Raw genomic sequence first — 14,453 nt, forward strand, 5'->3', positions numbered from 1 at the left:
CATTGTAGAAATATTATAGATATACACACTAAAAAATGTTGCAACCATACCTGATTGTTAAAATGAATTTGGTTGTTATATCCATATTTATTGTTGGCAACATTATAGGTGAAAAAAAGTAAATAGTTGTAACAATCATTCAATTTTGGTTATGAACCATATAGTATCAATAACTATATGTGTAGTACTCTTTTGACATAACTCTTACTAAATGGTTGTAACAACCATAATGTTTGGAAGTAATCTGCCATACTATAACCTTTTGTTGAACAAACCACAATTATAGTTAAATTTAATTTAACCGCCTATCGATTCGACCAATGGCATAATTTCCCACTTAGTGCCAGACAATTGTCAGCACATTTGTGGTCGTCCGCAGTCGTCTTTGTGTTTTGATTCGTTATTCCAAGAATTAAAAAATTACAGTTTACGTAGTTGGTGTTTTGTGATACTGATAATTGATTTTATGGTGTTGTGACAATGGAAAATGTAAAAAAATATTTACAAGCATGGAGTTTGTCCCATCTCATTGCTAAATTTGAAGGTAAGTAGCTAAATATACGTGCTTCATTTAGTATAATAGTTGCAATGTAAGCAATCAAGACTTGATGCAACGATCGGTTTCGTGTTCATTTGTTTTAAGTCATACAAGGATAAGGTATGTTTGAATTAGTTCATTTTTCCATAAAAATATGTTATTTTAAACATTACTTTAAAAATATGCCAATTAATATAATACAATCTTAATGTTAAATACTTTGTTCCGTTGTAAATTAAACAAATTGTGTAACGTGATGCAAGTAACATCATAGTGTGTGCGATTAATAAAAATCTATGCTGGTATATTTTTCTCGTCATGGGTTAGTTATGCACAACGGGGTCAAGGGATGAGAAAAACAGTGTCCACTGTGGACGTTCCTCTACGAACGCACTCTACATAATAATTATTTGATGAGTACGTTGATGGTACAGGGTACCATTCAAATTAAAATTGCTAAATTATAATAAAATTCAAATATGGTGTTAAAATGGAATCTTTTTCGAAATACTCATACACTGAAGTGTGCTATGGCCAAAAAATTTCTGATTAATCTTTTATTCAGTTCAGTTCGTACTAGGTAAAACCCATAATAATGTTTTATGATACATTTGATACATTTCCTGGCACAAACGGACTGATTTCTGAAAAAGTTATAAAATCAAATTTGGTCTTAGTTTTTTTAACGGTATTATACGGTGTCTGAGCCATATATTGCCATATTCCTTATATTGTCAGGTCTAAAAATCGCCTAAATTCTAAACAATTGAATCATATACGGCTTTAAGTTATCTTTATAATGGGCAACTCGTATTCACGTAACAATCGTTTATATATAGCTTTCAGGTTTCAAAATTTAATTTGCCAACAAATTTTAAACCTTAAGATGGCAATATTTGGCTTAGGTACCTTCTTACATAGCCACACACTTTTGATACTAACACTGTATTGTTTTGTAATCTTCACCAACCTTTTTCTTTTAAATTTTGGAGAATTAAAGCAAAATCGTGTAGTATCTTTTCCTTTTAAAAGTAATTTAAAATGTGGTTTGCCAAAATGCATACATAAGTATGTACAATATAAATTGTTCGTTTCCATAACTGTAACAACGAATAAATAACTGTAAATTTTATTAACATCACTTTTAAATGTTGTAATATTATTTTTCAGAAGAAGCGATAGATTCTCAAAAATTAACACAGATTCACAAGATTTCAAAGAACTGATTGCAAAGTATGGGGACAGAATTAAATTTAAAGAAGGTTTTAGACAGTTGTACAATAGAATTGACGAAGAAAATGTAATAACAGATAATAACTGCTTAGAAACAATAGTAGTTAAGACAAATGATGCTCCTAGTGATACTTCAGGTAATGTATGGTTTTAAGTGAAAACATGTTTTTATGTATACAATTTTAGTTTACAAAGAGACACAAGAACCCATTCCCAGCACTAGTAAAGGCACGTGCTCTACAGTTTATAGAGTGGATGATAATTTACCTTTAGGTACTGTATGATATTTGGTAATGACATATATATACATCAGGGTGAGTCACTAAGCGATAACTCAATTATTATTGAAAATAGAAAAGTTGTACGGTTCTTTGAGTATCATTAAATTATTTTTAACTACACAGAATGTTCTGTGTCTGAGACATACTACACAGCTTAGCTTTTTTAATAGAGCACCTTACTTATATTTTTATATATTCTCAGTGGCTTCTTCCTCAGGTTTAGAACCGTAAATTCCAATGCGACGTTGTCACGTAATTCCACTTTACTTGATATTTTTTAATAATGCAATGGTACATAAAAATGCTTTATAATCATCGGAAATGAATATACACGTTTGATCATATTCGCAGAAACATAAAATTCAATTAGTCATTCATCAGTTATGTCGATCATCTCGATAATGTAACGTATACAAAAAAAAAAAAAACTAATTGCAGATTTAGAATCAGCATGCCCAACGTAGTAAAATCACCCACTCTATTCTTTGATGATTTTTTGTTGTTTAATGAAATATCAAGGACCAGGTGCTTAGTGACTTACTGTTATTTTATTAAGAGTGAAGTTTTATGTTTGAATGGTGTTTTTAGATATTGTACCGGTACCGTATAAACGGTGTGATTCGTTTTTGGAAAAACTTCCAAATCTGGAAGTGACATACGAGCTTGTAAGTAAACACATATATTTTTTTGTAAGATGTCATTGCTTTGTAGGATTTGAAAAAATTTTTGCAAAATTCTATAAAAGGTCGTAATATATTGGCCCAGAAAAGCCATTTAACACCGCAATTAAGAGATGATCTCGTTGCATTATTAATCGATCACGATTTACTACAAGACATTAATTCCTAGTATGTTTTAACGAAAGAACTGAAAATCGAACATACATTTTTGTAAAAAATTGCTATTTTAGTATTCCGACCAGAAGACTTTTACAATTAGCCCGTCTCATAAAGCAAGAATTCCCGAACGAAGATATTTCCACATACTATATACCGTATGTTAGACAAAACAAAAAAACTGTCCAGTGTATGAGGGGTAAATTAGTTGATCGTTACCATAATCAAAGAAAGAAGTTGAAAAAATCTGGCGTTCTCACAACTGCGTGTCCATCATCAAGCCTTGAAGTTCATGAAACTGTAGAAATAGCGAGTACGTATGTAATTAATTTTTGAAGATATAATTCCTACGCTTTTTTTTTTAATAGGTAGTCAAGATTACGAGGATGACGTGGAAGACTTTTGTTGTTGGTTAAGGTATAATACAGAACCTTGGCCAGAAGTTTTGGCTAAATGGAAGGCCACTACATGTGTAAGAATTCCCCGCTATAACCAGAATACAACCACAACTATCCAAGAATATTTTCAAGAATATAAAATTTTAGAAAAGTTCTTAGGTTATCAATTAGTAAGTAATATAACAGTATATTATGTAAGTTCACATTTTTATAGGTGGTATATTTTTTTAGCTGGAAATTGATTTCAATTATCTTTATCCCAAAAAATCAGAAATATTTTTTGCCGAAATACATAAAAAAAAACATATTATATTACGATTGGCCCAATACCGAGGCGTACTGACTCAACATTTTCCGGATCAAAACATTAATATTTTGAATGAAGGTAAAACCAATTGATTTATTTCTTTGTAATTTGAGTTAATAATAATTTTCTGTTTAGACGCCACTGCTGTTCTAAGTTTATTAACACTACCGTATCTAATGCCAGTAGTGATTGTTACGACAAATAAAAAGAAATGGAAACCGTCTAAAGTTGAAGTAGCGAACAGTTTCATTACTTACGTGAAAACCAGTGAAGAGATGCAATTGATGTTGGAACGAAGACATCGAAAATATGCGGAAACCAAACAATTATGCCAACCTCTAATAACAATTGTTGGACCAGATTTGAACAACCTGAAGGGCTATATTTCCATCGATAACTGTACATATCCTTTTGAATCGGCCTTGAAAAGTGTAAACACTTGTTTTAAAATAATTCATGCAATTGTTGCAGAATATCCACCTGAATGTTCTCATGTTTGGCAGTTAATACAAATTTACATCTATGATTTAAAGACAGAGTGGGACAAAAAGTCTTCAATTGTTTCTGCTCTGATATCTGATTTGTGTAATGAATCTGAGAGTGAGAAGTAATATTTAAAAATAATGAATTGTTGTCACAAATTTTCAAGTTCAAAAAAAAAAATTATTATTGCATATGAAATATAGACATTCCTATGATGGTAAATATATTCGCTGCATTTTTTCGTATTCGTGTCAAAGAGAATTTAGTTCATACAACTCTTTTTACAAACATCTTTCGAATTTTCACAGAAAAAACTTTCTGAATACTCAGTGGTTGTCTAACAACGTTACAGGTCAGTGTAGTAGTCCAGATACAAATTTTACACTACCTTTATTCCATACAGCTCCCAATAGTGTTGTTTCAAAACCAACAGTTTCTGATTATTGTGAACCTTTTAGTAACAGATTATATAATGACATAATTGCAAATAAGGAAAATCAAATTGAGAGTAGTATTGCGCTTTTTATTTCTCACTTATATAAAAGTAACTCAGTGCCCCGTTCAGAAGTGCAAAATATAATCTCTAGTGTTAGAGATTTACTTTCAGAGATAGAACATATTTTAAAAGCAACTTTTGATCCATGCAATATCAAAAATAATGAATTAGAATACATTTCTTCAAGTTTTTCGTATGTTCAAAGTAAATTTAAGTTGTTCAGATCAGAACATATGATATTTAAATATTTAGAAAAACACGACTTATATATTAAACCTGTAGAAATTGTTCTTTCTGAATCACTACAAACTTACTCAGAAAATGTGTGTCCCAAACATGTTAGCATTAAGGAGACAACTGTTTTCATTCCTTTACGGAAGGTTTTAAAACGTGTGTTTGAACTTCCTAATGTTTTCAGTGCAACTTTAGATTATATAAAATCTCTGGATTCTACGAGTCTCTTTGAGAATTTTGTTCAGTGTAATTTATGGCAAGACATCCGTAAATCATTCTCTGGGAAATTAGTTATTCCCTTATTTTTATATTTTGACGATTTTGAATCAGGAAATATTTTAGGATCACATTCTGGTGTGAACAAATTAGGTGTAGTTTACATCTCGGTGCCATGCTTTCCAAAACAATTTCAGTCTCTTTTGGAAAACATATTTTTTGTTCAGTTGTTTCGATCTAGTGCTCGTAAAGATATAGGAAATAACATATTTCAGGTTGTGATAGATGAATTGAAATATTTAAAAAGCGTAGGAATTGCAATTAATGTAGACGGTATCAATTACCATTTATATTTTTCTTTGGGATTAATAATTGGCGACAACCTTGGATTAAATTCAATATTAGGTTTCGTTGAAAGTTTTACAGCTAATCGTTGTTGTCGAATCTGTAAAGTAGATAGAGCTAAGATGAAATCTCAGCTGACCGAAGATTCGAGCTTATTTCGTAATATTGAAAATTATTCCGCTCATACATCCAGTTGCGACAGTAGCTCATCTGGCATTAAAAGTCCATCCGTTTGGAATCAGTTACGAAATTTTCACGTAATTAGGAATTTTTCAGTAGATATAATGCATGATCTCCTAGAAGGGGTTTGTAAATATGACCTAGAGATAATTTTGAAAAATTATATATATGAAGCAAAATTATTTTCTCTTGAAGCCTTAAATCAAATGATTTTGGCATTTAATCATAAAGCTCGTTGCAATTTACCTATTATTAAGGAGGATCATTTAAAGAATGGCAACATAAGATTATCAGCTTCGGAAACCTTATATTTCGTGACTCTCTTTGGAATCATGGTTGGTCATTTGGTCCCTTCTAATAATATTTATTGGCGATTATATTTATCTCTTCGGAGTATTTTAGATATTGTTTTATCTTCAAAATTTGATATGGACTCTACACTTTTATTAAACAACCTTATTTCAGAACATCACCAAATCTTATGTTCATTAGGGTACAGTTTAAAACCAAAGCATCACAACATGATTCACTATCCTTTAATTATGCGAATGTCTGGTCCCTTAATAAATCTTTGGTCAATGAGATTCGAATCAAAGCATAGAACTCTAAAAAATATATCTAATATTTCTTACTCAAAAAAAAATATTTGCTTAACAATTGCAATCCGACACCAACTAAAACTATGTAACAAATTGATATCTAAGGATGGATTTTCCCGATTTATTGAAAAATCTACAATTACAGAATATAACAAACAAAAAGGATTTATTTATAAATGGATAAAAGTTTATGACAAACTAATAAAACACGGGACTATTTTAATAGTGTATCTCACAGAATCACATCCAGTTTTTGGCAGTGTATGTTCTATTGCTGAAACTGAAGTTGATATTATAAAGATAACGTTCCAGTTATTTGAAACTTTAGGTTATGATCAGCATTTACATGCATATTATGTTAAATTACAAAATGACATTAAAACAGAGGAACTTCAGGAGATTGATAAGTTACACGTCAATTGTTTATACCATATGTCATACGATGGAAATAGTTTAATTAATATAAATAGTTCTGTCTAAACAGACATAACAACTGAAGTACATATATTCATCATATATATATATTATGTAATAGCCTAATATATAAATATGTTTCTATAATGTTAAGAAGTATTGTTTAATTTTCTTTATATGTTTATGTTTATATTTTCATTTTATATTCAATATACCTATGCTTTCAATAAAATACGAGTTTTTGTTTAATTCCTTCCAAAAGTGCTAATCAATTAATTAATTAATTAATTAATGGTGCGGCAGTAACAACCATAAAATATCGTTCATGATATCATTTATTACAGTTGAAATACATAATTTTTTGTTACGACAATTATCAAATTTTGTTTAATAAGACCGTAGAATATGGTTCCAGCAAGTACAACATTTTTGGCTTTTATAACCACAGTTTTGTGGTTAACAGATTTACAATATTTTAAAGTTCTTGTAACCATAAAAATTAACAATAAATTCATGATGTTTGTAACTAAAATAATCATTGTCCTATATATGACCACAAAATATTGTAGGAATTGCCGTTATTATAATTCGTGGAACCATTTATTTTTTAGTGTGTAAATGCGTGATGGAGAACTTTTTTAAATATTGATTATTAGAAATTTACCGTTTTTAATATTTTGTTAATTAGGAGTCTATACTATAGAGTACTATTTTTATAACTGTGCCTTACGGCAGAAAGACCTCTTAATAACAATCTGTGAAAATACCAAACATCAATTCTTAATCTTTACCACTTAAAACCAGATCCAACGCACTGCGAAGTTAATGAACACCCGAGCACTCCGCACACCATTTGATTATTCATTACACTGAAGATAGTAGTTTTGGCTGATATTCTACCAGAAAATGTTCGCAAAATTACTTGAGTAGGGTTCGATATACGGGTTCAGCAACTTCCGATGTGGGACCAGCAAATCAGGCGATGTGGAAAAAACTTGGAATTAGTGTAGGAAAAAATTACTACTACTAAAAATTTTGTTATAAACCCAGGCACTGGAGAAATACAAGACCTTCAAGCAGATGATCCTCATTTACTAAAAAATATGAAACAATGTTTGGTGCAAAATTAAATTATCCAATTAGTGGATTATTATCTATAAAAATATAATTTACCATGTATTTTAGTCAAACTCGAACACATACAAAATTGTGATGAAGAAGACAATTTTGATTTAAAATTTGCACCTGATTTAATTAGCGCTCTTTTAAATTCCGGATATTTTAACAAAATGAAAGTTTCAAATTCATTAAATTTTACCAATCGAAATGTTAGTAGTTGTATGATTCAGAGAAAGGAGGACATCAATCTGCAATAACGACAGCTGTTTTTATTGATATGTATACAAATGGTTCCAATTAATTAATTAGTTCTAGATCTACAATATCGGTTTTAAGCAAATTCAATACCAATATCCAAATTAAAAGTGGCCCCGCATTATCTGGAAGGGCAGTGTGGAAACCTATTCCAACTGGTGTGATCTTAACTGCAGCATTTTGTATCAAGACTAGTTTTTAAACGAAAAAAATATTCTTATTTATTAAGCTCACGATTTTCTCAAGATTGTTTTGAGAATATATTCTCACTAATTATATTTATTAAGACATCGCATCCCGTTAGCAAATCGGTTTAAATATGATTTCAAACTGTTGTGTGTTTCACAATGCAGCAGCAGCTATGAAGCTTCTTTACCTTTAGATTGTTTTTCAAAATTTATTAGAAGTAATTAAAAAAAGATATGGTTACTAAAAGAGATTGTGTGATTTTATCTAATGACTGGATTAAAAAAAAAACAACCTTCTTTAAGAGAAAATCTGCTCTTTTTAGTAGTGGTTATGTAAATAAAGGTATGAAAACTCGAAAAAATTTTAAAATTGTTTAGATGCTTTACGTTCTAAGAAAAATACGATTAGACCTTACACAAAGTTTGTGGTTTTAAAATAATATAAAAATGGTTCACTGCACTATATATTTCTTATAATACTTTTCAGATGGCAACTTTAGTGGAACAAACTTTCATCAAAAATGTTTGCACTTGTAATGTTTTAGAAATCAAGAAGAAAGATGTGAGCGTTGATGCAGTGTATCAGATGATAAAATTTCCCTCATGTTGTAATGCAAAAACTAAGTTTGTAGAAAGAATGTGCACCGCTTAAAAATCTGAAGTAAAAGAGTAAAAAATCAAATAAGTAAATAGCAGAAACTAAAATAGTCCAGCAAAAGCCACAATGGAACATTTATATAGAAAAGTTTGAGTTTTAAAATATATAAAAACATTTTGTTGAATCAATTATTTTAAATTCAATAAAGAATATTCTCATCAAATTATACTTTAACTTAAATAAATGATTCCTTTATTTTATTTATTAAAGATTATGAGAATTTAATCATCATTAATTACTACTGAAATATTTTTTTTTCTCAATATCAAAATTTTACTTGGGACGCTACTGATTGTTTGATATAAAACTAAATTTTGCATCAAAAATTGTTGGCAAATATCAGTGTTTGCCATACTCTTATTAAAATATTATTTAGGTACTCTAGTAGTCTAGTTCTGATTAGACTGGCAGCGATTCCAACCTGTCATTGACGTAAATCCTTTTTCTTTCCAAAATAAAAATCGTCCTCTGTTTGTTTGAGATCACCACTTTTAGTGTTTTTATAATTTCAAGGAGGAGATTTTATTTAACGTCACTGGATACCTATGTTTATTTACTCTTACAGTGCAATTAATAAGATATTAAATATTAAATTTTTTTCTTATAAAGATTTCAGCACTGTTCCTTTGGAATTTAGAATTCATTTTTAAGTATATATCTACGTCTTCTGATGTACGTATATTTTAAGTTTATTATCACAGTGTAAGACTAGATCCTAAATTTTTATCACTATCATGGGTGACTATGACAATAATTTTCACCTACCTGTATCAGATACTCCCTGGTAAACACGGTATTAACTTGTTATTCATGCGTTTAACACAATAAGTGGCTTAATACTATAAATCACTCATTATCGTTATCACGTAATTAGAATCATCTAGTGCATTTTTTTATTATTATTGCTGGAGTATTTAGAACAGAGATTATGTTTATCATGTTCCCAAAATTTTTCTTTTAAATGCATAATGCATTGTTTTTTTTTTTAATTTGAACAGTTTCCTGCAAATTTTTGTGTAACGGTGGATTAATTTCGTTCTCGGTTTAGTTTTGTACCCAAGAACCGAGATTGATGCAAGATAATGTCTAACATCTGTGGTAGTTTTAAGTGGGCTAAAAATGGATAACAAAGCCGTTCATATAATTCTTATCCACATTACGTTATTGAGAACGTTTTCGACGAAATGTTGAATTTAATAGTTTTCTGTTATTATACTTCACGACTCCAGTTTTAAAGTTGAATCGCAAATTTTTAGGTGGTTCTTAGAGGGTTTCATCAAACCTGTGTTTTCCATATCATTAATTCAATTTTAAATAAAATTATTTCGAGAATTTGTAATTTTTTATGTGATGCTTGCGTTTTTTTATACGTTTAGGTACCTACCTACTCGAGATACCAGAAAATTTCTCTCGCACACTTTTCTCGAGGACTGGATCTCGTTATGCCCGTATTCTGAGTGTTTAAAGCTGTAGCTAAAAATGTCATTCGATGCAGATTTTTTTTGCATTTTCACGCAATTAATTCCATGGAATTAGTTGTACTTCTTAGCATATAAAAATTATTTAAGCCCATAACTATAATTTTATTAATTTACGGATTTTTTGGGAGATTGTGCCCACAATTTTTCACGACATTAATTTTAGGTATTTAGCTAGTTAGCGTACTATAATTACTTAGAGTTGTCTGTGTTAACTTACATTTTATTTACAAATCATTCACCATTTTTGTTTTTATCATCCAAAATAATTCTAAGTGCGTAGTGTTTTACTCTTTCGCGGAAAAGATTAACCTAGTTGTGTAGTTCGAACTTGGGTGCTGCTAAAAAACAAAATGAGCACATGATATTCATTTTATACCTCTCCTTGGTATTCTCTTTCTTCTGCGTATTCTACGTTTCTTTTTCATGTTTTTCTTGGCTTGCTTGTTTCTTCTATTTTTGCCTCTGTCTTTATTACATCTGTCACTGTACGTTGGTTTTACATTTAAATTAGATCTAATTACATCATTATTTCGGCTTTTTATAACCCTAGAGTATGAAAAAGTAGGACCCACCTTTCCGCCTGTCTGTCGTCATTTTGTGTGTGTCCATTTTTATTAGACAGATAATATTTGAAACTATAGCACCGATTGTGCCCGGAATATCGTCTAGATGATAAAACACCAACCAAACTTTGTTTAATCATCCCCACCAACAATGTTTCATTGTACATACTATTTCAATTACATAAAATAACATACTCCAGTATTTTTGGTTTATGAATCCGCCTTGATTTTTAGCACAATTACTTTACAAAAGTTTTTGTGCCGTATTTATCGTGAATGTCACGTAACCGATATTTGGGTTACGCGTGTAATAGGTACGTGCGAATTTTCGACGCCTCGAGCTCAACTTACTCGCGTGAATCTGAATCCAATCCTCGTAGATTTTTTTAACACATTGAATTTGTTTGAATGTTTGACTTCAGCTGCAAGGAAAACTTTTTACTTCCTTTTTAAAATTTTTTGCAATTTCGCTTTTTCCCAAAAACTTCTGATAGTACTAAATGTTTGGCCCACGATTTCTGTTTTTTCTTTCATTTCTGGGTAAAACTTTTATTTACTTTTTGCCACTGTATCCAGATATTTCAACTGTTATACTTGTTCGATAGTTTGATTATTATTTATTCTGATGTTGGGTATTTTTTTTGTTGAGATGACGAATTTTGTCATTATTACATACATACGTGTAGTAATTTTTTGTAATTCTTTCTTTAACACCTTTATATTGTTTTGTAATTATCTTTCCGTACTTGCCAAGATGGCCATATCGTGAGCCAACAGTATTTTTGATATCTTTATTGGTTTACAAGGTGGATCAGTGACTTCGTATCGAGGGTGGTTTATGGGGTTTGGCCCCATTCGATTTTTAATTTGTTTTTTCTATATTTCGACACTTCGAAGGTAGGGGATGCCGTGGTTAAAATTATTGCATATATTTCGCATTCACCCAGTATAATTTATTTCTTGAATATAACAAGTAAAAAATGAAGTATATTTTTACATATTTAACTTAATAAGACGAGAATTTCACTAAAATAATAATGTACCTAGATGTTGCAGTTGTAGGAAAACAACTAAAGTAAACTTCAATTGTTTAAAATCAACTAGCAAGATAATCCTTCCGAGTTGTAAAGCTTACCATGTTGAACATCGTTTATTTTAATGTATCTTCTTTGAAGACTGTCGAGAATATTGCGCCAATGTTTACACGACCATGGATTATGATTTATTGTTATCCAATTTACGTTAGAGAAAACATCTTGAAAAATTTCTACATCTAGATTCGTTATTTCGTTGTTGTTGATATATAAGCTCCAAACTTTGTTTCCACGAGGCAAAATGTCCAAATTTAAAGCCTTTAGTTTGTTGTGGGATAGATTTAAACTTGATAAAGCTGGAACCATATTGAATGCACGTAATTTGATATGACTTATTTTGTTAAAAGAAAAATCAACAATCGTTAAAGAAGGACAATCCACAATAGTATTTTCATGCAAAATTTCTAAGTTATTGTTGCTAACAACCAATTTTCTTAATAGTTTTAGATTCCCAAAAACGTACGGTTCAATTTCAGAAATTGCATTAAATGCAAGATTCAAGGAAGTGGTATTGATCGATTTTTGCTGAGATTGTTTTGTATATTTCACCCTTTTGATTTTGTTGTAGCTTAAATCTAACTCCTTGATGTTAGCAGGAATTTCATCCAAAGTTGAAATAACATTGTGACGTAAATTTGTTGTCTGGCTGTGAAGTTTATTCAAGTTTTGAATTTGCCTCAAACTAGTATTCTTCATTTCAAGGAACTGTATCTTCGGTAGTTTATCAAAATTGATAATCTCCAAGTTGCTATTTGAAATATCCATAGAGTACAGAGTAAAATTTGATAAATCAGTGTCAAATGTTCTTAGAGATGTATTACGTGCTATAAAGTTCATGAGAGATTTGAAATTCACATCTTCAAATTTAGCTAGAGGATTGTTCGAAATATCTATGCTTTCCAAGGATACCAAACCTTCAAACATGTTGCCATGTAAGTCTTTAATATTATTTCCTGCCAACGTAAGATGCGTCAAATGTACCAAATTTGAGAAGTTAGCATTCGACAGATCAGATATGCGATTGTTTGAAACATCCAATATCCTTAATTCTGTCAATGTATTTAAAATTTCTTCTGGTATTGTTATTAGTTTATTAAAGCTAAGATTCAAATCCTGTACAGATTGTACGTGTTCAAGAGCCCCAATTTCTATGTCTTCAATTCCTATCTTACTTAAAGTCAACTTTTTAAAACCGTGAAAGCGAAATAAAGAAGAATTAGCAACAATCACCGGGAAGGTGGAATTTGCAATAATCAGGTGATGATTTGGTGCTTGGTGTGCATAGGTGTAGTTTAAAGTAATATTCAGAGATGCATCAGAACAGGTAATTATTTGAGTGTCGACAAATCTGAGAGTGCGAATTCTGTCTGAATGGAAACCTGTTCCAAACCCTGTACAGTCATGGTAGAATCGCGTAAAACCAAATCGATAGACGCGGGGTTTGTATACATATTTATAGCTAAATGCATCTTCACACACTGCATTTACTGATAAGCAGCATGCAAAAATTAGAAGGAATTTATAATAGTGCATCTAAAAGAAAAAAAAAGATAATAATCGTCTAAAAAATATCATAATTTAAACTCACCGGATGATCGTGTTTTTATTAACCACACTTATTTTTGAAATTGCAGATATTTATTTGTGCGTCTCTTTTATCAAACGCGTATTTTATAGTACACTTATCTGTTATTTCTCATAACAACAATTTTAAGAAATCCTTGTTGTTTAGATTTGATTACAATTAGCTTTAAAACGGTTCATATGATTTAATAATTTACAGTAATCTTAATGCAATTCTTTCTGTGTACTATTATCAGCTTGTCAAAAAGGTTATCATTAAAAATGACCTTGATATTAGTTCTTCATTTATAAATTTTAAATCTTCAGCAAATAAAATTTTTTCAAAACTCAATGTAAATATATAGTGCATTTTTTTTTAAAGCGGCCATAGGGATTTTTATGTTAAATTTTATACAACATGTCAACTTACCCTTGAGTAAAAATTCAGACTTGAAATTTTTACTGGATGTAATTTGGGTCATCTTTTGTCGATTTTATTAAAGGTTATGCTTTTAAATTAAAGGATATTTCTTAAAAAAAAAAAATTATTTGGATATTTTTGTCGGTAATATTGTAGGCAGTCATGTAAAAGCAGACGTTTACCAGACGTTTCTAAAATTTGACTACTGGTTTTTAGTGACCAAAATTCGTCAACATGCCATGGTACACAATTAAAGAAAAAGTGTAAATGGTCACTGATGGATACATTAAAAGCCTATCAACAACAGGGAAATTGCGCAAAATTTTGCTGCAACAATCCGACACCGTCTCATATTCGGCCAGAGCACAATTTATAAATTTTATGGCAGATTTTATCAATTGTGGACATTCAAAAACACAACTTCAGTGAAATTATCTTATATTTTCTTTAATTATGTTTGAATTCCATTATTCTGTTTTTTTTCTAAAAACTGTAATAACGGGATTTTTTCACTACTAGCTCGAGAAGTTGTCATTATGTACTTGCTTCCG

General features: G+C 30.2%; 1 protein-coding gene and 1 long non-coding RNA gene across 2 annotated transcripts; one reads left to right on the forward strand and one right to left on the reverse strand.

The window, feature by feature from the left end:
- Nucleotides 1–1,814: 1,814 nt before the first annotated feature.
- LOC135137446 (uncharacterized) lies at nucleotides 1,815–2,811 on the forward strand. The gene is made up of 4 exons (XR_010281809.1): nucleotides 1,815–1,908; nucleotides 1,958–2,044; nucleotides 2,641–2,717; nucleotides 2,764–2,811. It is a non-coding gene; the product is annotated as an uncharacterized LOC135137446 (long non-coding RNA).
- Nucleotides 2,812–11,781: 8,970 nt separating this feature from the next.
- Nucleotides 11,782–13,584, reverse strand: LOC135137282 (toll-like receptor Tollo). Its single transcript, XM_064066903.1, has 2 exons — nucleotides 13,507–13,584; nucleotides 11,782–13,451 (listed from the first exon to the last, which is right to left on the reverse strand). The coding sequence occupies exon 2, from the start codon at nucleotides 13,449–13,451 to the stop codon at nucleotides 11,925–11,927; it is 1,527 nt and encodes a 508-aa protein (XP_063922973.1). The 5' UTR covers nucleotides 13,507–13,584; the 3' UTR covers nucleotides 11,782–11,924.
- Between the last annotated feature and the right edge of the window lie 869 nt (nucleotides 13,585–14,453).

This window comes from Zophobas morio, unplaced genomic scaffold (assembly GCF_036711695.1).
Source record: "Zophobas morio isolate AGI-343-1 ecotype UQ-CSIRO unplaced genomic scaffold, CSIRO_AGI_Zmor_V1 ptg000029l, whole genome shotgun sequence".
NCBI classification, from domain to species: Eukaryota; Metazoa; Arthropoda; class Insecta; order Coleoptera; family Tenebrionidae; genus Zophobas; species Zophobas morio.